The following is a 24116-nucleotide window of genomic DNA, read 5'->3' on the forward strand; positions in this document are numbered from 1 at the left end:
CATGATGAGATATTCAGGTCAAGTGCCATGACATGATGACACAATCAGGTCAACAACATAGCAATGCTACTCACCCGAGTGAGGGAAACATGATGCAGGGTCTGTTGGCCGCGCAGTTGTTACAAGTAACGCGACCTAGAGATCAACCATGTGTCCCCACGCATGCAGATATGCAGGACAATGACGATATGTGTGAACATGCACACAAACACAAGTTCACACATACACACACGTACACGTACATGTACATGACATACATGTGTGTGCGCATACGCACACACACACACACACACACACACACACACACACACACACACACACACACACACACACACACACACACACACACATATGCACGTGCACACAAACACGCGCGCACGCGCACACACACACACACACATACACACACACACACACACACAAACACACACACACACACATATGTGAGGTTGCTATATCCAAGGTTGTTATATCCGAGGTTGTTATATCCAAGGTTGTTACGCACACTTGGTGTGTTGAGTACTGTCACGAACAACCACAACTCCATTGCATGGAACGCCCTCTCGGCTGATGTAAGATCGATAACTGCTGCCGATCAATTCAAGAGAGCCCTATCTGATATTGACCTACTTAACTTGTAAACTCTATGCCAACAGTCAAACACCTCTCGCTGTACTTCATGTTCCCTGGACTGCTAAAAATTGTGCCCATCCAACAAAGTCTGCCAATGTTCACACATATATTTTCATGAAATGCTTCCACTACATTTTGTTATCGCAATTTAAAAAATTCACACAAATTGAGTGTCAGCATAAACACAATGCCATAACACACATTTCTATAATAATGACTATACCGCTTGCATGTCTTTATCTCTATAATATTTCCTCATATAATTTCGAAGAGAAAAGGACATATGGATACGAGTTAAGAGTAACTCTCCATCACTGTAACATGATACTATATACAGTCAGAAAGTGCAATAACTAGGCTGTATATAGTATCATGTTACAGTGATGGAGAGTTACTCTTAACTCGTATCCATATGTCCTTTTCTCTTCCACATTTATTTATGGCTCAACATCCGAGTTTCATATAATTTCCTTCATCTTTCTGTGAGAACCGGACCTATAGGCCGGTAAGAAGGCAATCATGCCTGTGCAATTGGTGAAGTAAAATAAAAGTCAACAACAACAACTCCCTCCGAGTTTATCCAAGGTTGTTATATGCAAGGTTGTTATAGCCAAGATTGACTGCATTGGGAGGGTCCCTTACCTGGATCTCCGTCGTGAAGCATGTTGACCACGTGACCAAGTTCATGACTCATAATCAGAGACGTGAAGCTGGACGTTGCACCGGACAATTGCTGTACACGAGGGAGGACAGTCGGTACAGACACTCGCGCTGACTATGTGAATAGTCAAACAAACTAGTGACCTAACGGTAAACTAGTAACACTGAGACAATTCAACTGCCACAAACTACAACAAAATCACATGTAGGAAGTCCTTTCACTTTGGCCACCGCTCGTTGCGTGACAGTCACGTTTGCGTATTTTAAGGTGATGTACTACATTCTCAGCCCGTCACCAGCATGCACTCTCAGCCGAACCAATGCACGTAGCATAAACACACCGGCACAGCAAGAACAATTCCGTTGACAGACAATTGTTACGCCTCTAGACAGCTGGTTCGATCCTTCGAGCTCATCAGTAGAGGATGATAATGATTTTACAATATAATTGTAAGGCGATGGTGAATGAAATCCGGGCTCGGGAATACGTTAGCACCCTACACAAGTGTACAGCCCAGTGTTTGCAGGTCTGGGATTGCACAATATCTGTTATGTCTGGTCCTAAGGGCCCACACACAGCATTACTCAGGTTCGTACAGTTATTGTAATAATCAAGGAACAGAAAGACAAGGAAAAGAGAGCTCACATTCTCGGACCTAGTCCAGCACAGCAAGCATGCAAAACCAGCCACGAGCCCAGGCGCGCATGCGCGCCTTATCACATCACGTACACAGCAATATCCTGCACCAGTACACAGCCCAGTGTAGGCAGGTCTGGGACTGCACAGTGCCCTGCACCACTGCCCAGCCCAGTGTATGCAGGTCTGGGACTGTACAGTGCCCTGCACCACTGCCCAGCCCAGTGTATGCAGGTCTGGGACTGTACAGTGCCCTGCACCACTGCCCAGCCCAGTGTATGCAGGTCTGGGGCTGCACAGTGCCCTGCACCACTGCCCAGCCCAGTGTATGCAAGTCTGGGACTGCACAGTGCCTTGCACCAGTGCCCAGCCCAGTGTATGCAGGTCTAGGGCTGCACAGTACCCTGAATCAGTGCACAATCCAGTGTCTGCAGATGAACGGACTACACGACATCGGACACTAGCCGACTCACGATGTGCAAGCATGCATGACATGTAAAAGTATAACAAGTAGATGACTCTGGCAGACATACCTCTACTAGAGAATGTCCATTTACTGTACACACGGTGTTGACTGGTGCCAGGCCTATCACGTTGCCGTCGAAATTTACCCCCCTGAACAAACATCACACAAGCACAGGCATTGGTTTCAGTGTGTGCAGAAAGTTGTCCTCCGCATTTCTTCAAGAAGCATGAACGAGCATATCTAGAGAGCATAATGCTCCCTAATAACAATGAGCATTATGTTCATGGTTTCTCTTGACAAGGGGAGCAAAACGTATGCGTAGACTAATTTTCTTCCAAACCCTTTCTTATCTCAAGTAGTCAGAGATAGTCAACGTGACAGTGAGAGGCATTGGAACAGTTCCAACTTAGCCCAATATAGTTCGAAGTGAAAGACAACCCAAACATGCCATGCAAAAGGCCGATTCGCGACACAACTTTTTGCGACACGACATGCGACTTGCGACACCTGCGACGAGCTGCGACAATGACACACGGTTTGGTGTTTGCGACATCCTTATGCACTAATTATGCACTAGCTGCATCTGCCGCTAGGGTTTACCGGGTGTTAGCAGCCGTCGTGAGTTCCCTTCGGGAACGGACACGATAATTAACTTTTTTTACTTTACTTATGCACTAGTAGTACTATGTACATGCACTGCACGTGCACCCAGGGTAGAAACTGTACTCCCAGGGTAGAAACTGTACTCCCAGGGTAGAAACTGTACTCCCAGGGTAGAAACTGTACTCCCAGGGTAGAAACTGTACTCCCAGGGTAGAAACTGTACTCCCAGGGTAGAAACTGTACTCCCAGGGTAGAAACTGTACTCCCAGGGTAGAAACTGTACTCCCAGGGTAGAAACTGTACTCCCAGGGTAGAAGCTGTACTCCCAGGGTAGAAACTGTACTCCCAGGGTAGAAACTGTACTCCATTTGAGTACGTTGCGTGTCGCATGTGGCAAAAGTTAAACTGTCTTCAACGTCGGCGATAGGTGCCTTGCGACTGCATGCGACAGCTCGCGTCAGGCAGTTTCTTGTCGTAACTGCCGCAGATTGCGTGTCACGTCGCGCAAAAAGTTGTATTGTGAATCGGCATTCGGGACACAGAGGGTGAAACACAACTAAGAGCCAATCAGAATGTGCAACAGGAATGAACCACCAGTGTCAGTGTGTGAACAGACTGTAAATGTGTGACAGTATCAAAAAATCACAGTTCCCGTGAGACTCGGCTGGAAGCTGAGTTTTCCGCATCCGAAGGAACGCCACCGCCCTCTAGGATCAAGGCGCAGATGCAGCTCCTAAGCGGTGGCAATGGGAATGGGATTTTGGTCTTTGACCACTTTGTGGTGGGTGACAGTATCAAAGGAGAGACACAATGAGAAGGTGACAACTTGGCAGTGGTAGTGTAAACTGTTAAAGGGACTGGCCCCCTCCCCCTTTACCCTGCCCCCCCCCCCCCCTGCCCTTCCCCATTCAGCGTGAGGCTGGTTACAGCCACAGTGCGTCTTACGTGACAAACTGTGAGGTATCGATTCGGGCGTTGAACGAAAGAGCGTTGGCTCGGACGAAGGCAATGTATCTGTCCAGTAGCACTCCGCCGTTCGTGGTGAGTGTAAACGGGTCCGAGCCAGAGAACTGTGCCAGACCACTGAGTGACACTCGCATGTTGATGGAGTTGTATGCCTGCGCAGTACAAAAGATCATGCACACAATCGTGCTAGCTATTAGTCGTAAGTTAGCTCAAACCACTCTGGACATAGAACCCTGTTATATATGTACTCTTGGTATTTTACATGTTTTTGCCATGAAACTCTGGGTACTGTTACAACGACACAGCCCTTTTTTACTTCCTTTTGTGTACCTCTTGCGCACTACGCTCTGCCCATTACGGGCATTTAAGCAATATTGCAGGTTGAACTCATGTGTACTGTGCCTAGTAGTAGTAATAATTATATCTACCTCTCCAGCACTAGCATGATCACACTGAGCGCATTCGCCTGGATCAATTCGGTATGGACTCAAACTGGACACAGACAATGGTCCACTGTACACTCACATTTCTCTTATCTGGACCCCAAACTGTTACCCTGACCCCAAACCGTTACTTGGACCCCAAACTGTTACCCGGACCTGTTACCCGGACCTGTTACCCGGACCTGTTACCCGGACCCCAAACTGTTACCCGGACCTGTTACCCGGACCTGTTACCCGGACCCCAAACTGTTATCTGGACCCCAAACTGTTATCTGGACCCCAAACTGTGACCCGGACCCCAAACTGTTACCCGGACCTGTTACCCGGACCTGTTACCCGGACCTGTTACCCGGACCTGTTACCCGGACCTGTTACCCGGACCCCAAACTGTTATCCAGACCCCAAACTGTTATCTGGACCCCAAACTGTGACCCGGACCCCAAACTGTTACCCGGACCTGTTACCCGGACCCCAAACTGTGACCCGGATCCCAAACTGTTATCCGGCACCCTGTGGATGAGGTTAGTGGATATATATCTACTTTGCCATTTTTTGTTGAAATAGTGCCAGTCATAGGCCAGGTCTCCCGTCCTGCCCCATCAAAATGTACGTGATTCAGTGTTACGGACATTCGAAGTAACGTGGGTAGTGCCTGGTCCCGGATTGCAAGTACAGTCAAATCTGCCGTTAGCGACCTCTGCTGTAGGCGACCATCTACCGTTAGCGACCGATTTTCCGTGCACCGACGGTTTCACATACAAATTGATCTGTCCAGAGCGACCATCTGCTGTACGCGACCAGCGATCGCGATTTCATGCACGGTGGCTGCATTCAAATCTGCTGTCAGCGACCGCGACCCACGTTCAGTCAGGTGCAAAACTGTACTTGCCAGTGCGCTGTCAACTGCAAGGTGTGAAAATGCGCTGTCTTGCAAGTGCAGTCGACTGGCCCTGGAACCCCTATATTCTATTGAATATCCAATAAAATGATATTAAAAATCACATTATTCTCGTCGATTTGAGTACGGCATAATATGCATGCCCAGTATGCTGGATTTACCATACATCTGCCGTAAGAGACCATCTGCCGTAAGAGACCGCTTTTTCTTGCACCAAGGGGCGGTCGCTTACGACAGATTTGACTGTATTACTGAGAGAGATGTGCATGTACATGTATCATGACATTCGCTACATATGGGTTTGTTGTGCTTGAGTAGGCATGGGGAGTGAACAATATGAGCTGAAACATACGCATGGTTTAAAAGCCTGTCTCGTATAGAAGCCTGTATTGAATGCAAGCCTGGTGTTTAAGATACACTGTCAGCACATAATCCTAGCTTAGTGTTGACATACATAGATATACGTGGTTTGAATAGAAGCCTACCACTGAGAATGGGCTGGAGGGTATACGCGACATTACGGAATACACAAGTCCCCTGTCCACTGCATTAAGACTTGAGCAATGCTGAGATGATGCTCGCACTTACCAAGTCCATAATGTTAACTGCTTGATGGATGAAGTCCTCAGCAGCCGACACACTCCCGCCAACTAGGTTGATCTGCCAAAGCACCCCATCCACAATTGCATGAAGTATTCAGCAGCGGCTTAAAAATGTCAAGCTTCCCCCAGCACCAAACTATGGTCGTGAGTCAAACAGCACAGGTCTCGCTAATCCGGCAGGAGGAATCGGCGACAGACGGTAGCATACTAACAAGAAGAAATCTGTCTTTTTAAAAATAGAAAATGTTCTACAGAAATTGATTCTTAAGGCCGACTCATACTTCATTTCGCGTACGGGAAACGCGTCGCGTCGCGAAAAAGGTGATCTGAGCTCAACTATCTCGCATACGGGAAATCCATCGCGCTACCGTCGCGTGACTTTCCCGTACGCAAAATGAAGTATGAATCGGCCTTAACACTGTTGCCAGTGAGCTTGAGAATGAGCGAAAATGTTTACCTCTGGTACACGTAAACCAGTCGATTTCGGGGAATCGTTATGTTTGCGGTTCGTTAGAATAATGACTTTTACAGTATGCTAGCATAAAAACTAAAAACTTAGCCCCATGCTTGGTCGAAACCATCATAAAAGCCGTGTTTGATTGAAGCTTGGCAAACATACATGGTACATCTCCAGCATAATAATGCTGTATGCCGCCTACTGTCAGTCAGCAAATATTCGGTGCAGGTTTATTTTCGGCTATTTTCGGCCTGATCATATGTATAGGATATACCCTGAGCTGGAGTGTATATCCGACTTATACCTACCTCAGTCTGAATCCTAAAAAGGAGAATATATTAACAGGAATAGTGACTGAATACTCACAAATCGTCGGTCCGTAATGACGAGGAAGTCAATGACACGCCTAACACCGGAGTTTGGACCGAGGATTGTTTGCCGTTTCATCTGCAGGGGGCACGCATGACATAGGGCATGTTTGATTGGTAGGATCGGGATCTAGATCAACCGGATCCACTGGATTCACACCCTTTCGATTGGTCGAATCCGGATTCGGATCCGTTGGATTTGGATCCGGTCAACCCACTTCGGGGCGCAGGGTTGACCGAATCCAACGGATCCTTTTTTGCCAAAAAATGTACTCTGTACGTGATGCGTGTACAAATGGTGGGAATAAAAGCGACGGTGCAGAAATTGTTGCTTTCTCTCATGGAAACCCTCAAAAATCACTCAAATTCCAGATTCGATCAATGGCAGTGTTTGATTGGACCTTGGTGGATCCAAAGGATCCACTCAATCGATCTGGATCCGGATCCAACCAATCGACCATGCCCATAGATACCATCCAGAACATGCACCACTTCAACAGAGGTTGTGTATATAGGGTGAATGTGCAAGCCATCAACAGGAAAAGGTTATCAGTATGTATGCTACCCCTCCCATGCACACTCCTATGCACAGTCACAGACAGATACGCAAAAGCGCACACGCAAGCATGCACATGCGTACATACGCGCGCACCCACTGCACCATATGGGACACGCACGCACGCATGCACACACACACACACACACACACACACACACACACATACACACACACACACACACACACCACGGCTGACCAGTTAGTGGTCTCTCACTAGCTGGTACGTGCATCCATCTGGAATTCCTGTAGCCTTGCTTACCCGACCATGCAGATCCTCTCCAATGATCTTTGGAGCTACCTGGTCCATTGGATGATCAAGATAAGACTCATGACCCTCGCTATGATTGGTTCCTGTTCAAGGTCAAGGATAGAAATTCAGAAAGAAAATAATGTTTGAGTAAAAACTACACACATAAATACACTAAAAAAAGAGCACGCGTCATAGCTTAGTGGTAGAGTATTGCTGGCCATAAGCAAAGGTTCCTGGTAAGAGTCCTGGTGGTGAGTCAATTTTTCTTCAGACTTTTCCCGTTTGCATCTTTCCCTCAAAACCAATTTCACTTCACTGTTTTCGAAGGACCTGAGATGTGTGCTCTTTCTTAGCATTCCAGCTTTTTTGGGCTCTGAGGAAACATTTAAATACATGTACAAATAGGACACAAACAACAGACGTGAAACGCTGTGTAGCTGTAACCTAAAGTTCCACGCCTTTCAGCGATCGTCAGACATAGGCATTCAGCTGCTTGGAGCTGCCTCGTCTGGCCCTGTCTGTGCGCAATAAGATATGTTGGAATTGACCAGGTACATATGGGCTGTCCGGCTGCCAGGATCCACCCCCTGACATTTTGGTGAATTTTGGAAATTTTGGCAGAAGACTGGGTTCAAGAGTAAAAAATGTATTCGAATAGGAAATTGTTTAGAAGTTGAATTTTATTTTCGACTCGGATGTAGCGTATGTGCGGGCATTTCACAGACGGTGGTAACTGTGTGTGGTCACGGTAGCCATTGGAAACGCAATGTAGTCACAATGCTAAGTCACAGGAGGGCCCTTTCAAATGCAGCACGAAATGCTCTCATGAGAGAGTGCTCGAGCTTGGACTCAAAAGTAAAAGTTCAAACATCGACAATATTATTGTAGAAGGCACCCCAAAATGGTTATCTGCAATCTTGAGTACTGGTTTGTTCTGGTGTTGGCTTATGTGGCTAGTTCATTTGGGTGTGGGTCTGGAACACCGCTCATACCTGGCCCTGTTATGCATGCTAACATCTGCAGGCAGGAACCCTCTCCCAGTGCAGACTCTCCTAACGAATCCCTCCCCCCCCCCCCCCCCCCCAAACACACACACACACACACACACACACACATGAATGTTTTAAAACACATACAAACACACACATTATACACACACACATACACACAGAGTATTCTTGCATGAGGCCAGCAGAGCATACCGCATCTAGCCCAGGAGAAGGCGCTATGAGCATCTGCAGTACGGTAGATTATGTGAGACCCGGACATCTGAAAGCACACAGAAGGTGTCATGGGCATTATTTCTATACGGCACAACACTACGTGACACCAGTCTGAAGCAGGGTCTGCTAGCTGAGCTGGTATGATAGACGACAGCAGTGGGTGGGTGTTTGCGTACAACATGGGTTATTTGGGGGAATATGGATGTCTGACTAAGAGATTATCCTTGTGTATTGCGGTAATATGACTATGATCGCTATGACTCCCCTCAATATTTTCACCGTGTTCCCCCTTATGTTCAGGCTGCCCGCTTTGGAGCCATCAGTTGCCTGATGATCGTAGTAATATGTGAAACTCAGAGTTGCGACACAGTTTCCAACCTCTCTCTTGTGACTATCAAACAAACAGGGAAGACAATAAAATAGTCTATCAGCTGACATGGCAGTGGTCATGGCTCGACCGCTTACCGTGGCATTCTTGTACAGCGGGGCAGTGTTGTACGCAGTCTCTCCATCGTAGAATGTAGCACTGTGCCAGAATGAGATATGGGAGAAAGAGAAAGAGGGAGACAGAGAGAGACAGAGATAGAAAGAGAATGTACTTCTATTTGCTAGTTATCGCACATAGAGAAGTGCTACCCAACAAGTCGAAGAATAGCAAACTTTGAGCCAGCCGCGGTAAGTCAAGAGCTCCTAAATGACGTTAATTTTCACTAGTGCTGAAACGATTACGTTTTTTCCTTAGTGGCTTAGCTGATACCATAACGATCGGCTTATCGGCTAAACGATTATTTTTGTAATTACATCAGTACATGTACATTCTGTGAATTTCAACAAAATTACGAGTCCAACATCGCCAACGACGAAAAGTGGGCGCATAGATCCCGCCACAAGTCTGTCAGCTGTTCGGATTGACCAGACGAATACAGACAAGACAGAGGCATCTCACTGGTTGCAACCCAAGTGCTGATGGTGCCCTTCGCTTGTGACTTCGCTGACTCCGATGATGAAGTCAGGGAAGCCGGCCAGGAGTGCAGATCGGCGGATTTCGACGGATGAGCTGACTTGAGGCACACCAACAAGTAACTAGTTGCTTTTCCTGTCTATGCTCAAAATAGGCCCAGACGCCAGGCCTAGCTCGTCGTCGAGCAAACTGGTTCGGGAACCGTCGACAGAACGGAAAACATGAAACTGAAGACCACTTTACTGTCTTTAGCTCAAGACTACTCGCACGTGGAGGGAACTCCAGCCCCTGCAGCTAGTGTAGACACATACTGAGCCTGCCCGTCCTGCATGCTGTATGTCAGAATAGTAGTCAGCTCAAAAGACGGCAACAGTGATCGCGCCGATGTTACTCAGATCGCGCTTGTACTTTATACGTACATCGATGTTGCAAGTGTACTGTCTGTCATGTACATATTCGTGTCGTAGACCCAGGTGCTCGAAGTCCGTACATGGTATCCTAAGTTCGTACGCCCATAATTTCATGTTCTGTTATTGTATTCGACTCAAATATTTTATGGAGGGGACAGTGTGGTATGTTCTCCTCGCGTACCAATTTTCAGGGATCTACGATAAGCAGAAGTCCCATACCACGCGAGTGGGTTTTCGAGTGTCCATACGAAATACAAATTGGGTTACATTTCATGCAAAAATCAACTTTGCCAAGACCGATTTCGAACGGACACAGCGTCAAACGGACCTTCACTCAATCATCAAGAGCCAGCTTAGAGCTGACAATGGCCAGAGGAGAAGAATTTACAGAGAACCACCAATCCTTGCAGAAAGGTGGACACTCCTGGCATCTCCACCACTGTTTTCCCGCGGTTTTCACAGCGCAGCTGCTTCTTCTCTGAGCCGACTAAAACAGCTTGCATTTCGGCAACAAACTACACTTTTGCAAGAAATACTGGTGGAGGCACATGCCAAACATATCCCTTCGGTGCTTTCGTCGTAACCGATGGATTGCTAGTTAGCAATTAGCGAAATATGTGCGTATTTCGAGTCACCTCTGATCAGTACGGACTTAGAGTACCCTCTGCGACACCAAAATTTGATATGAAAAATCAGCGAACTCCAGAGAAACAGATCGGATCGAAAGATGGCCTGGTTCAATCGAGACTGGCCTCAGAACAAACTTGGACAAGATACCTTCCATCCACGAGCAGGATTCTGGCAAGTGATCATTGCTAGTGTGAGTTTCAGCTCGGCAAACACACACTGTAAAAGTGTACGGACTTCGAGCACCTGGGTCTACTCGCAACACTTTCGATGCATGCACGCTTTGTGCGACCCCCAAAAGGGGGGAAATCCCGTACCGAGCGTAAGTACCATTCTACTCGTTTAGCCGATAAAATCGAAATAACCGTTCGATCTATTTCTTATCGAGTAAGTAACGAGTAATCGATATAATCGTTTCAGCACTAATTTTCACACGTGTTCACACAATGCAAGGGGAGTTGGGGAAGCAGGTTAGCATTGCCATGAGAACAGGTGAGGGGGGGTTAGGATCAGCAGAGGGGATTGTGAGAGCAGGTGAGGCAGGAGGAGGGGGGGGGGGGGCAGGTGAAGGTAATTGTGGAATCGGGTGAGGATAGGTGTGAGGTCAGGTGAGAGGATCTGGTCTACTCACGTGAAGCCATCGCAGGTACTAGCAGCCACCCAAGTGTCCTTGCTGTCACCGCGTACAAACCCGTGATAATAGCAGACGGACGGAGGTACCTATGCACAGTGTCATGCATAAAACAAGTACACACGAAATTGAATTAAATATACACCTTGTGTGTCACCTTGGTGGACTGTTAGTCATAACTAGTAACTTATAGGTCCTTTTCTCTTTAAATATTACTATCGGCTCAGCATCCGAACACACAAGCGCTTTGTCTGTGCAGACGCCGAGACCGCCAAGGTCGGCTGAGCAGCAGCGCCCCACCACCACTTTACGCATTCATTCAGGAGCATAGTGGACTTAGTAAAAAATTAATAAAAAATTAACACACACACACACACACACATACAAGGAATAGTGATGGCATAACCAAGTCAAATAGATATATGTAACAACTCAGCACACCATAAGCTCTAGGAAGGAAGTCAAAAAGTTCAGGGAAGATTAATCACAGGCAGCACACCAAAACCTGCAAAGCCTCCCAGTTTCAGTATTCGATCAGATACTAGTACGTCTTAAGCTCACCTTATCAAAGATAGGTTTTTTAGTGACCTTGTCTTCCCTGAAGTTCAACGATCTCTCACCAAATGCAACTCTACAAACAAAAAGATAACAGGAGAAACTTGAGCTCATGCATGTACAGAACATTGACAACATTTAACTCAGATACTGAGCCAATAAAAATATAATTAAAATAGAAGAAATCACATGGAAACGAGTTATGAAGCAACTATCCACGACTGATAATAAGCAGTCAGAAAGTGCGATAACAGCGCACAACACCATCCATAACCATAACAGGGCACAAAACTGGAGGTGTGTGAGAGCTAGGTCTCAGGTCGTCGAATGTCACAGTAACATGTCAGTTGTGTGCCCTGTTATCGCACTTTCTGACTGCTTATTATCTTGTTACAGTCGCGGATAGTTGCTTCATAACTCGTTTCCATGTGTTTTCTTCTATTTTAATTCACAACATTGACAGATATTACCAGTACACTGAACCAAGAACAGCTGCTACCTCATTGAATTTAGAGAATACTCCCAACACATCACTGCAGTGACCGCACGTTGCATTGGATATGTGTGAGCGAAATGGATGACGAAAGATATGCTCCTCTCTACTCCATAGTACTAACTGCGAATGTATTCCAATGAATTGCCACTCGGCCAACAAGGCTATAATCGGATACAAGAGAATCGGAGGAGCTAGGCTTGGATATATGACCGGAAGAAGTGCAGTACAAATATGACGTAATGGATATAGGTACACATCACTGTTCACAGGAATACTGTCTCCAGTTCTTCCAAACCATGGATGTTTTGCGTGCAGCAAAACCATGCTGTGCATTACAAGTCTCTGTGTAATGCCTTACTGGTTCAATAGTAGATCCAAGGTCCATGTCTTGCCAAAACCGGACACATTGATACTTAGCGTCCCCTTGTACTGAAGCTGTATGCAAGGAATCAAACCAAAACCAAGTAAGTCGAGTGTTTTGTGAGTGATCGCCTCCGGAGTAGGCCAGCTACTACATAACTCCATATTGTAGCAATCTAGCACTCTCGTGTGGGTTAATGCCTTTGCTTTTCGCACTACGCAGAGCTCACTGACTTGTCGGTTTGGGCACTCTGGCAAGGTACGTTCGGGCTTGGTTTTGGCTCGGCCTCATTTCCTGAATGCTGCGCTGATGGGTCCACAAAGGACGAAACAGTTCTGTCCGCAGATTGAGTAACTCCACAGGCTTCAAAGAAAGTCTGAAAAATTCCGCTATCATCATTGCTGCCCATAAGCGAGGTTCTCGGGTTCAATTTCTAGTGGTAGCAGGACGTTTTCTTCAGACCTTTTCAGTTTCAACTTCCTCAGACATATGACCCTTGATCATGATCCTTTGATCCAGACACACTATATGAGGCCATCGGTATCCTAACCCTGTGACAACGTTGGGTCCTTGGAGACTCCAAAGTGATGTTCAAGATGCTATAAGTCACCAGGTCAGGTTATGTGCTGGGCAGTGAAGCTCACTCCCCCCCCCCCCCCCCCCCCCCCCCCCCGTGATTTAGATAGCACTGCACTCTCAAGTGCACGCACAGCGCAGGGTTTGCAGCATTTTCGGGTCATGCAATCCCCAGTGCTATCCTATCAACAAGAGCGGATTTCTTTACTGCAGCCATAGATAATGCAGTGAAACTCTAATAAGAGCAGGGGGGGGGGGGGGGGCGTCGGACACGGTACGGTCACTAGGGTATTGACCGTACCACTTGTTGCCCCAGGTGCCCTGTGCGCGTTTTCCAGCAGCTTGCATATGCCATTGTTACATGTGGAAAACGTGCACTTGCGCCATTTCTGGTGTATAAGAATGATCATTCCTCCATTATCATCATTATCATCCTCTACAGGTGCCCTGTGAATCAATAAAATACACTGATCTGGGCTCTAAATTTCCAACATGTTCGGTCCAGCAAACCCTCCCCACGAGTAAATTGTACTTCAGATGGCTGTCGTGACCGTACCACACTAAATTACCTTCTGACATTGCCCCTGTAAGAATCTACAATGATAGTACTACTACCGTAGTAAAGTACCGCCAGAGCGCCCCACCAACGGCGTCCCTTCGTGGTCGCGCTGTGGAGGTTGTGTCCTGTCTGAAGGTCATACGATACGTACCTTGTACTCACATCGCACACTGTGGAGTCGATCCGTACTCAGTTTACCTTTGAGCTCCACACAAAAACATGCTAAGCGTGACCTCAGTACACTCAGGTTCCCACACCGTACAAACTCTGTTGAACTCTGTCATATGATCTTCCTTTCCCTGGCTGTAAATGTCAAGGTGGGGTGCTCTCGCGAGACGGGGCGCTCTCGCGGTACTTTACGGTACATGTGCCTATTGTCACAGTATAGAGAAAGGGAAAACCCCTTATCAGTGTCCCAGGTGTTTCCTATCATGGTCAAGCAATCCGGAGAAGGGTAACTGACCTTCTTGTGTTCCTCCTTCATGATGTGAGCCTTGACATACTGCGGTGTAAAGGAGTGATGGGCAGATACCTTTGACCTGGGATCTGCAACCAGGCAACGTGATAGAATAAGTGTATGCAAATAGCAAACATAGCAAGCAGCATAATTATTATGATGATCAGAGAGTGAAAATGAACTTGATGTGGCCAGGGATCACCTCGATGGGAAAGGTATTCGTGGATTCGGGGAAGGCGCTTGATATACTTCAAAGTACTATAATACCACAGCTACCTGGAAAGCATAACTGTGTTGCTTTCATGGATGTGGCAAATGGGATTTAGGCCTTTGGCCTATGGTTGGTGGATCTGATCTATCCCCCCCCCCCCCCCACCGTTTAGGAACCCCATCTGACGCCTGATCATGGGGTGGTGGCGTCCCACGGAAGCAGAAAGGTGGTTCTTGACCAGGGAGTTTGTACGACTCCTTGTTCTTGACCTGCCCGGTACGCGAACCCGTCAAATTTTAACTTTTAATTTTTCGTGAGTGGCAAGTAAGACCATGATTATACCTTGCATTCACTTGAACACCGGTAGGTGCGGCGCACAAATGAGCCGCGTTTGGAGAAGAGGAGCCTATTGGGGGACATGTGCGTGGTCAGCCGCAGAGTTCAGTGGTCGTGTACTCAGAAGGCAATTTTAGAGAAACAGGTCAACACTATACATGTACATGCACTGGTTTTCCAACCCCCCCCCCCCCCCCCAACCTTCCCAGAACCACAAAAAGAGAGGCTTTAAGTAAATTTAGTTGACTAAAGTGGATGTTCCAGGCTGTCTGTGTAGCAGGGTTTAGCTCAGCTACCAGTCGCTTTATTGCACTGGCTTCAGCTGAGCTGTGTCGCCACTGGAGGACTGGCTAGTAAAGCAGTGTGTGTTTCCTAAGGAGAAATAATGCAGAGGTAGCATCTAGCTGAACTACATGGTCCAACGGCAGTGGCTCACCGGCACCATGTAACCATTGCCATTGAAAGCATGCACGGGACAAAGCCCCCCCCCCCCCCCCCCCCCACACACACACACGCACACACGCACACACTCCCTGATGCAAAGCCAGACTAGTCATGACACATCTGAAGCCATTCTCACTTGCTCTCAACAAGCATAACAACATGTCATTGCCAGAACCAAGGCACGGGTGACTGCAGTGGACATAGAAATCCGATCGGCCGGATGACCGGGTCCGGCGCCCTGTCTGCTTTTAGCGCATACGGGGTACTGTCGTCCACGCCGATACACACTGTAAAAATGGACAGCAGTGTTCCCGGCTACAAGGCCCGCGCCCCCTGGCTGCTTGACTTCTCAACGGATGTCTAGGGATTTCTATGTCGCTACAGTGCATGACCCTTTAAGGATCAAGGTCCTTGAAAGGTGTTGACATTTCTATGGATGCGGAAAACTCGGCCTCTAGAGTCTGACGCGAACCGTGAATTTGTTTCAATTTGTTAACAGTATATGACCTGCTGTTCACAACATGTAGCCGCACTCTGGAGCAGGTAATCTTAGATGGCACCAAAACAGGAGTTTTCAAGTGGCATGCTGTCAACCGTGCTGTCAAGGAGTTCAGGCCAGCTGCATTGAGTGCAGCCGACAGCAGGCGCAGGCGCGTGCCCGTATGGGTTCCTGGGTGCCCGGAACCCCCCCCCCCTTTTCGCTCAAAATGCAGGATTTTGCTTCATTTTTTGAAAATTTTCCCGGGGGGGTCCCCCCGGAACCCCCCCCCCCCCTTGAAGGGCACGGGCGCACGCGCCTGTACAGGCATGTTGTTTTTAGGTTGGGTTTTCGGGTTTGGCTCTCTGTGATCCCCTAAACATCAATACAGTGTAAAGGTTACTGTAAACTTGGAAACGTTTGCAATCCGCAGTCCTCAGCAGCTTTCACAATGGGTGTGAAATGGCAAAAGTAAGCCGGCGCGAAACGTGTACCGCAGGAGAAAAGAAACCGAGGAAATTGACTCCAATCACAAACATCTTCAGGTGCAAATTTGTCTGTGCTCGCAAAACATCACAGTTCGCGTCAGACTCGGCTGGAGGGCAAGTTTCCGCATCGGCAGCAACACCACCACCCTCTAGGATCAAGGCATCCGTAGCAACACCACCACCCTCTAGGATCAAGGCATCCGTAGCAACACCACCACCGTCTAGGATCAAGGCAGCAACACCACCACCCTCTAGGATCAAGGCGTAGATACAGTTCCTAAAGCGGTGGGAGGTGAGGAGATCAGACCCACCAGAATGTGGTGAAAGACCGAAAATCCCATTCGCTGCATACATGCTCGCAGATCGCGGACTAAAACCGGTGTAACCGCTTCCCGGTTCACAGTACTGCTACGGTGGCTAAAGGTGTGGCTGCAATAGAATGCATCAACACAACGAACGGCTTGCAGCTATATTCAAATGAGCCTGCAGAGTTGTGACCACTTCATTATCTACTGATCCATGCACAGCTCCCAATGTGCTTGAAACTACCAAGCTACGTAATGTATGTCCATGTATGTTTTGCACTACACAGGCTTTATTCCAATCCTGCAATTAAAATGGGGAGCCCAAAAGATCAGTGCCATTACCAATATTTTGATATTCAAATTCGAAGGATAGCAAAACTCATTCACACCAGAAAAAACATGTCTCATAATCTCTTCATTGGCAGTGCAAAAAGACATTCCCTTTTGAAATGGGTGTGAATCAACCTTCTCCGTATTCTCAAGTGTACTATCACGCCCTATACAATATAACCATGGCAAAAGAAATGCAGGTTTCCCATTTCTCTCCAGCAGCCTCAAGAAGCTTGGTATCGCCTTGCTAGGTTCACTGGGGAAACTACAGCAAGTCAGCTTTATGATGGTTTGTGTTACCTTCCAGGCTTCAAAACATCTCAGAATTGAGCCAAACACACTAAAAGCTGGCTCCAAAAGTCAACAGTTTCCCTGTCCAGTACAATGAGAGTGATTCATGTATGCTCAGGGCTGGCACTGTTAGAAGCCTGTCGGGTGGGCCACTGGCCCTGGTCAAGCAGCAACAATGTTCGGCCACTTGAAATCAAGTGACCCTTATGTATAGGCTAAAGTGACACAATCCAGGTTTGGAACTTTTTGGAACTGATCAACAGACCTGGCTGATACAGCGACTGTATGTGTGTGTGTGTGTGTGTGAAGTCACAAGGGAACAAAGGGACATGGGGTGCAAGACTGGAGAAGACAAGGACGGACAAAACCAGAGAGACTGACTAGGTATCACTCCAGGCTGAGCCACAAGCAACAACATACAGTCCACCTTGTGACTACCAACCTAGGGTGTAAAAACAACTCCCAAAGAAGGAGACAATCTTCTGCACCAGTGACAATTTGACAGTATGTGTTCAACCTCACCACGGGAATACTGCTGGAAGTAGTAACAACATGTGACAGGCGCGTAGCACCACCGTTGGCTGTGGTCCGGCCAGGGGGTCCAGGAGGGGGGATCTGCCCCGGAATTTTTTTGAAACTAGGGTGCAAAATCCTGCATTCTGGGCACTTTTGGCATTGTTTTACTATGGTGGTCGTGGTCGGGCGAAAAAGTGGTCGGGCGAAAAAGTGGTCCGGCCGGCCGGAGCGGCTGCTACGCCCCTGTGTGAATACAGTCATGTATCCACACTTTTTTCTCATGCACAATCTAAGGCTGTTCTCTGCAAGGTAGCCTGTATACATTAATATTACATTTTGCCATTCAAACATGTCGTATCTTCTCCATAGAAAGTCCGTGTCCGACGCCCCTGAGGTCATGGCATCCCACAGAGCTGCTACACACCACAAGTGGCATGGCGTGCACCATGCTGATCCTTACACATAATGTTACCCTATTATTGTTCTCAACTCTGCTTAGTATGTACCCCCTCAAAGAATTCAAGCCCTTCGCATTGTCAAATTTACAAGGTTACTTCTAGTTTGACATCACCAGGGACAATAGATCATTAAATTGATGTGCTGTGCTTACCGCACAGATTCTTTGTTATTTCATGCCGCAGTTGGCGTTTATGCTGGGATTTCACGCAAGTCCTTTAAAGGTTCAAGAGCGGTATCTCGTCTGGACAGAAACTGGCTTTGTGTGTTTGTCTGCCTAACAATATGTATCCAGTTGCCAGCAGTGTACCTTTCCAGTCTACTCGATAAATCACGCACTTTTAAGTCATGCACTCCAGACAAGTCCAGCACTTTTGAAATCCGGACATTACTTGCTCTGAGCATATTCCTGGGGAATCCATGTGGCGCGTCAGGCGAAATAGCACGTCATAGTACATTTGAGATCAGCGGGAAGAAAATGACGACGTCCACTAATTTAGTATCTGTGCACACGAATCTGCTGTGTGTGTGACTCTGTGTGTCAGCTATGATATCATCTTCTGTGGTTCCATGCCTATCATGTACGTCTGAACCATCCTGCAAAGTTTGAATGAGGTAGGTTGCGCGATCGCTCCGCGAAACATACTTTTTGAAATTCTCTTCATAGTATATCTTCCACCATTGAAATTTCGAATTTCTTCAAAAAAAGTGCTGAGAGGGGTGGCTTGCAACCTCGATATGGCTTGTCCCAGGCATGCTTTGGAGCAATCTTCTGTTGAAGTAGTGGCGGGGATCTACCCTGCAACTGCTACAACAAAAAATGATTGGATCTGAGAAAGCGTGAGACCGCGAATCTCGGTTGAATATTGAGTATTTCAAGCCTTTTCACGACGAAGATGGAGTTCTTTTTGGAGATGGACGTCGCGGCAAAGGACATGGTGTCCAACTTCTGGCGTCTGGTGAAGCCAGGGATCATTTGTCCAGTCAGGTCGGCAGCCTAACAGTCGGTAAGCTTGTGTTTGGATCCCGTTCTGCTCGATGTGGTAGATCACAAGCAATTTGATATCGCACACATTGATCTCAGCATCGTGCGTACGGTATTTTATATTCAGAAAATCCCAAAGTGTCTCTGTGTGGCCGTCCTATGCCACGAGAAACTCCAATCAGGCTCCTATGTCCTCTGCCTTCATGATTGAATGTCCACTTCGTTTGAACAACGAACACAACAATCGAGCTAGGACGGCTTTGCAATGAAAAATACAGCTATACTGGAGCTGAAAAAAGAAAGAAAAAAACGTGCTCAGGATGAGACTCGAGTACATGCATACTCTCCCAGCAGGTGAAACGCAAATTTTTGTGAAAAATGCGTGACGCCGACTGACCAGTAATTTCGCCTGACGTCTAGGTTACCCAGAAACCGCAGGGCATTTGCAGGGCTGCTGTTTGTTCCAATTTTTCTGTCACCATGTGATCTGTACACGCCGTTCCGACACACCCACCGAAAACAACCTTCACTTTCTCACCAGGATTGTTCTGGAAAGTGCCCTGATGTGTTGTTTCAGACCCATAGAATCCTAAATAAAGGTAGTGTTGCCCCCTTACCCCTCAGCCTCTGACAGGGGACACCCATGGACCCCACACAGATTTCTTCCCACAGAAAAGTTGCAGCCCTGCGTCTATGGTTGAAGATGCGCTGGTGTCATCGGACTCTTTGCAGTACGCTACAGGGGGACTAGGAGATCTGCTGATTGAGTGATTTACTTGATACACTGCATCTGCATCTGGGCTTCTGGGACCAGTGTACATACTCTGGCAAAGATGACAATACTACTGAAGAACTTATGAATGCTTCCACATCTACCCCCAGACTATGAAGTATGAGCTAGTACTATTGATTCCTGGATTGCCTGGCTTCAAGTTCCACACCAACCTCCATGCAAGCCCAATTGGGATGCCCGTTATTCAATTCCCCCGAACCAAATTTGAGTGTGCATTTGGCGCTATTGATCCAAGTGCGAATCTTGAGCCCAGCCTACTTATCATCATTGCTAAAATGCCCTAATTTCCGCTCGGGATGAATTGACAAAAGGAAGAGTCTCTGTTTACTTGCATACGCCTATTTGAAGTGATTACAGCCACGCCACTGCTTTGGGCCACACCTCTCTCAAATTCCTGCAATTCAAATGTGATTGTGGCTTATCATGTCTTGCAACTACCAGGAAAGCGAGCATTAAGGTACACATGATGAAGGAGACATTGCACTATAGCCACTGGTCGCTGTAAATCCCCTGTGGGCCAATCAAGAACTAGGAGGCCAGCTATTGCCGCAAACTCATGATGACTCTATGGTTGTTAGCACTAATCCCCACTTCCGATGATCGCCTGGGTAAGCATCTATGGTATGGTGGGATCAATTGAAATCTGCTTCATACCCAGATAGGTATGCTATGGCAGGTACACACATACCCTCCTCAACAGTAAACACACACGGGTTGGTGGCTAAATAGTTGGTCCGGCCATAGTCTAATGGACCGCTTCCACTGTCTACTGCTGAGTCCCCAATGGTGATCTCAGGGGAATGGAGTTTCATGTCAACTACGGTGCTGCTCAATGACATCAGGTCAGCGGGTCCAAATCCACGGCTGCACAACCCCGGGCGCGTGTGAACACCGGGCTGTGTCACGGCTGGCACATGGCGCAAACACGACCGGTTAGTTCATTGAGCAGCAATGTAGTTGTGTTGACACGTGTGGTCCATGGCCGTCACTGTCTCGCCATCACCGCACTCAGGACCATGTAGGAGCAGAACTACTGAGCTGGGCTTTGGGTCCAGTCCAATGTTCTTGTAAAAAGAATCTCCCTTTCGCCTTCGCCAGTGAATTGCAATGTCTACTACATAGGATCCATGGAATGTCCAGAAATGCAGGCATTCATGCTCCCCACTACTATTCCCTGTGTTGGGCTCCGGGCTTTCATGTGGTATAATGCAAGTCGCTACAAATACACAGAGCGTGCATTCTTCACCACGAAGCAAGAATCCTTCATTTTTTAGCACTGCATGGCTGTGTACAGGAACTTTTCAACTAATGTTACTTCGCAAATATGGCAGAGACAGCACTTTGCACTACTCGCACTTGACAGGTAACACACCCAGCCGAAAAGAGGGGCCTACACGGCGACGACCCACCACTAACTAACTTCTTCAGGACCCGAAACAAACATTGAACAAACTCAGTTACTCTGTTGTTTTTCACTCACCCTTTCCCATATGGCTGGGATGCAGTTCACCATCATCCGCGAAGCCAGCCTGCTCCGCCATTATCAACTGATCAGCATACGTAACCTCTTCACTGATAACCTCCCTCCTCTCAAAGTCTGCATGTTCCAGCGGCCGTATTTCGGCGCTGACAAGACTGGATAATCCCATGCCGAGCAGCAGCAGAGCTGCACAAAGGTTTCCGACCGCTTCCGTGCGCTGCATCTCTCAAACTGTTATAATCAGTAGATCTTCGATAAGTCCTGGCAAGCTATACCTCACGCAGGTGTGACGGTCAGAGTGTGACAACCGGCGCAGAGCAAGTGCGACAGTCAGCGGCACATGTGTTCGGCAACACGCTAGCACGCCTGCTTTCTGGTCCGGTGCAAAAGTGCGAACTTTGAACCCAGCAAGCACCTCTCGCATTGAAGCTTGTGCTTTTTGCACCAAACCAGAAACCTCCGCACAAACCCTAGGCCTAGACCACCTTCATAACAAACAAGAGAGCTTATTCCAAAGGCAAAGGTGGAGAAACTGTCCCCATCTAGATTTGTGATCCTTCCGCTTTCAATGGCACACCGATTGTAAAGTTGTATCCTGACCTGAGCTGCATGGTAGAACCGGGTACTGGGTGTGACCACTTCGCATGTTACGGCTAGGCTGGGATGAACGCTAGGCTGGGATGAACGCTAGGCTGGGATGAACGCTAGGCTGGGATGAACGCTAGGCTGGGATGAACGCTAGGTGGACCTACCCTGGCCTAGCGCAATGTAGATCTTGGCGGAAACGCGGACATGCACGCATGCAGAAGGGAGCATCGCAAGTGGATCCTTGTTGTTGAGTATGCCTGGATTGCTATTCCCTTTGTCTGACCGAGCAGAGATCGGAATGAACATTCCTACACATATACACGTCATTGTCCTCTGCCGGCCTGATCTCTGAGTGTCACCGTGTGCAGCATCACTTTTCAGGCTATGTCCGGCACTGGCCCGCGTCACAGAGTGCTCTGGCCGCAGAAGGAACTTACTTGACTAAGTCGAACACTGAATGCAGTATGGCTGGCTACTGCCCTTCGCCCTTCGCCCTTGATCAACCAGGTACTGTATGTGTACGTTCCATTGTGTGTTTACCTAACACTACTACGCTACAACAGTAGATCGCATTCGTAGAAATTAGTAGTGAGTAACTGAGTAGAGAGCGAGCATGGACTCGCCAATGCGGCTTCTAAGTTCTATTGTTATGCTGATGGTCATCGACACAGAGCATAGGATGTAAGAACACTTCTGACCAGGCTCACACGCTGTGAGAGGCACTTTCAAGTATTACAGTTCCATCCAGCACTTTCAGCAGTGGGTGGGGGGCACTTTGCTCGTACCTTGAATCTGTTTTGCCGTGGAGGCCTGGAGGGACTGCGCCTACACGTACATGTACGTGGCTGAATAGCTCTGAGATACAAACTTAGTGTTACAACATGCTATTATGTAGATCTACATGATGCCAAGAGCACCATACTGTGATTATTGTTGTTGTTCATGCAATGAAATCCGATCACGTGCATCGGAAGGTATTACATTTTTAGTGTGGTACGGTCAGCCATCTGAAGTACAATTTAGTCGTGGAAGAGTGGTGGCTGAGCCGAAAATTTTGGAATTTTAGATCCCAGATCAGTGTATTTTATTGATTCACAGGGTATCTGGGGCAAAAAGTGGTACGGTCAATACCGTAGTGACCATACTGTGTGCGATGCCCCTGACGTGAATCAAGTTTGCGCTCTGCTGTGTCAGTTCACATTAGCCTCTGGCGGGTATTGCTGGTCAGATTCCGCTCCAAAAGCAGCGAAATTAGCAGAACCATACAACAAACCTTACATCTACATACCAAACATGCGTGGAACATACCCGCGAGAAAAAGTACCAAAACTCTGCTAATTTTTTCTGGCAAAGCATTATCCGCCAAGGGCTAGTTCCCATCCCAGTGCTCCCAGTGCTCCCAGTGCTCCCAGGACTACATGTAAGGCGACACAGTGCCAGGCGTGGTATCCACTTTGTGGATCGGATTTCAGTGAGCAATGACTGTAGTAAGTCCCATGGATGTTTAGTGGAGTAGAATAATAGAGAGAGAGAGAGAGAGAGAGAGAGAGAGAGAGAGAGAGAGAGAGAGAGAGAGAGAGAGAGAGAGAGAGAGAGAGAGAGAGAGAGAGAGAGAGAGAGAGAGAGAGAGAGAGAGAGAGAGAGAGAGAGAGAGAGAGAGAGAGAGAGAGAGAGAGAGAGAGAGAGAGAGAGAGAGAGAGAGAGATAATACTGATGATCTACTCCTGGGGATACAGAAAAGCGACGCTGCATGCGACAGGAGATGGTAGAACAATTTGGATGAGCCACACACATAGCGATGGCAGCCGAAGCAGTTGAGGTGGCTCAGGCGGGACAAGAGCAACTAAACCGACCGAGGGTCTCGCCGCATGATATCAGCACTGCTCATGCCACGCCAAAAAGAAGAAAAAATATGTGTGTGGACAGTTCGGTTGACAGAAGCAATGAAGGTCTTGAGGTCATCCCCGGGTGTGGGTTCCGCCTCCACTTCGACTTAAGTACCCTTGCCTGTTCAGCA

At 47.7% G+C, this 24116-nt stretch overlaps 1 protein-coding gene across 1 annotated transcript in view; it reads right to left on the minus strand.

Moving 5' to 3' along the window:
• The window catches only part of LOC135824218 (fibropellin-1-like), a 48045-nt gene extending 25858 nt beyond the window's left edge, over window positions 1–22187 (minus strand). Inside the window, exons 1-14 of the mRNA XM_065336950.1 lie at window positions 21512–22187; window positions 14405–14487; window positions 12804–12880; window positions 11956–12025; window positions 11395–11483; window positions 9231–9291; window positions 8745–8811; window positions 7552–7643; window positions 6732–6812; window positions 5895–5966; window positions 3945–4117; window positions 2464–2545; window positions 1276–1366; window positions 75–135 (exon numbers count right to left, since the gene is read on the minus strand). Coding sequence (XP_065193022.1) covers window positions 75–135; window positions 1276–1366; window positions 2464–2545; window positions 3945–4117; window positions 5895–5966; window positions 6732–6812; window positions 7552–7643; window positions 8745–8811; window positions 9231–9291; window positions 11395–11483; window positions 11956–12025; window positions 12804–12880; window positions 14405–14487; window positions 21512–21734 — 1322 coding nt within the window. The 5' untranslated portion in view covers window positions 21735–22187. The remainder of the gene's footprint in view (window positions 1–74; window positions 136–1275; window positions 1367–2463; window positions 2546–3944; window positions 4118–5894; window positions 5967–6731; window positions 6813–7551; window positions 7644–8744; window positions 8812–9230; window positions 9292–11394; window positions 11484–11955; window positions 12026–12803; window positions 12881–14404; window positions 14488–21511) is intronic.
• Window positions 22188–24116: the final 1929 nt, after the last annotated feature.

Source organism: Sycon ciliatum, chromosome 9 (genome assembly GCF_964019385.1).
Source record: "Sycon ciliatum chromosome 9, ocSycCili1.1, whole genome shotgun sequence".
Lineage (NCBI taxonomy): Eukaryota > Metazoa > Porifera > Calcarea > Leucosolenida > Sycettidae > Sycon > Sycon ciliatum.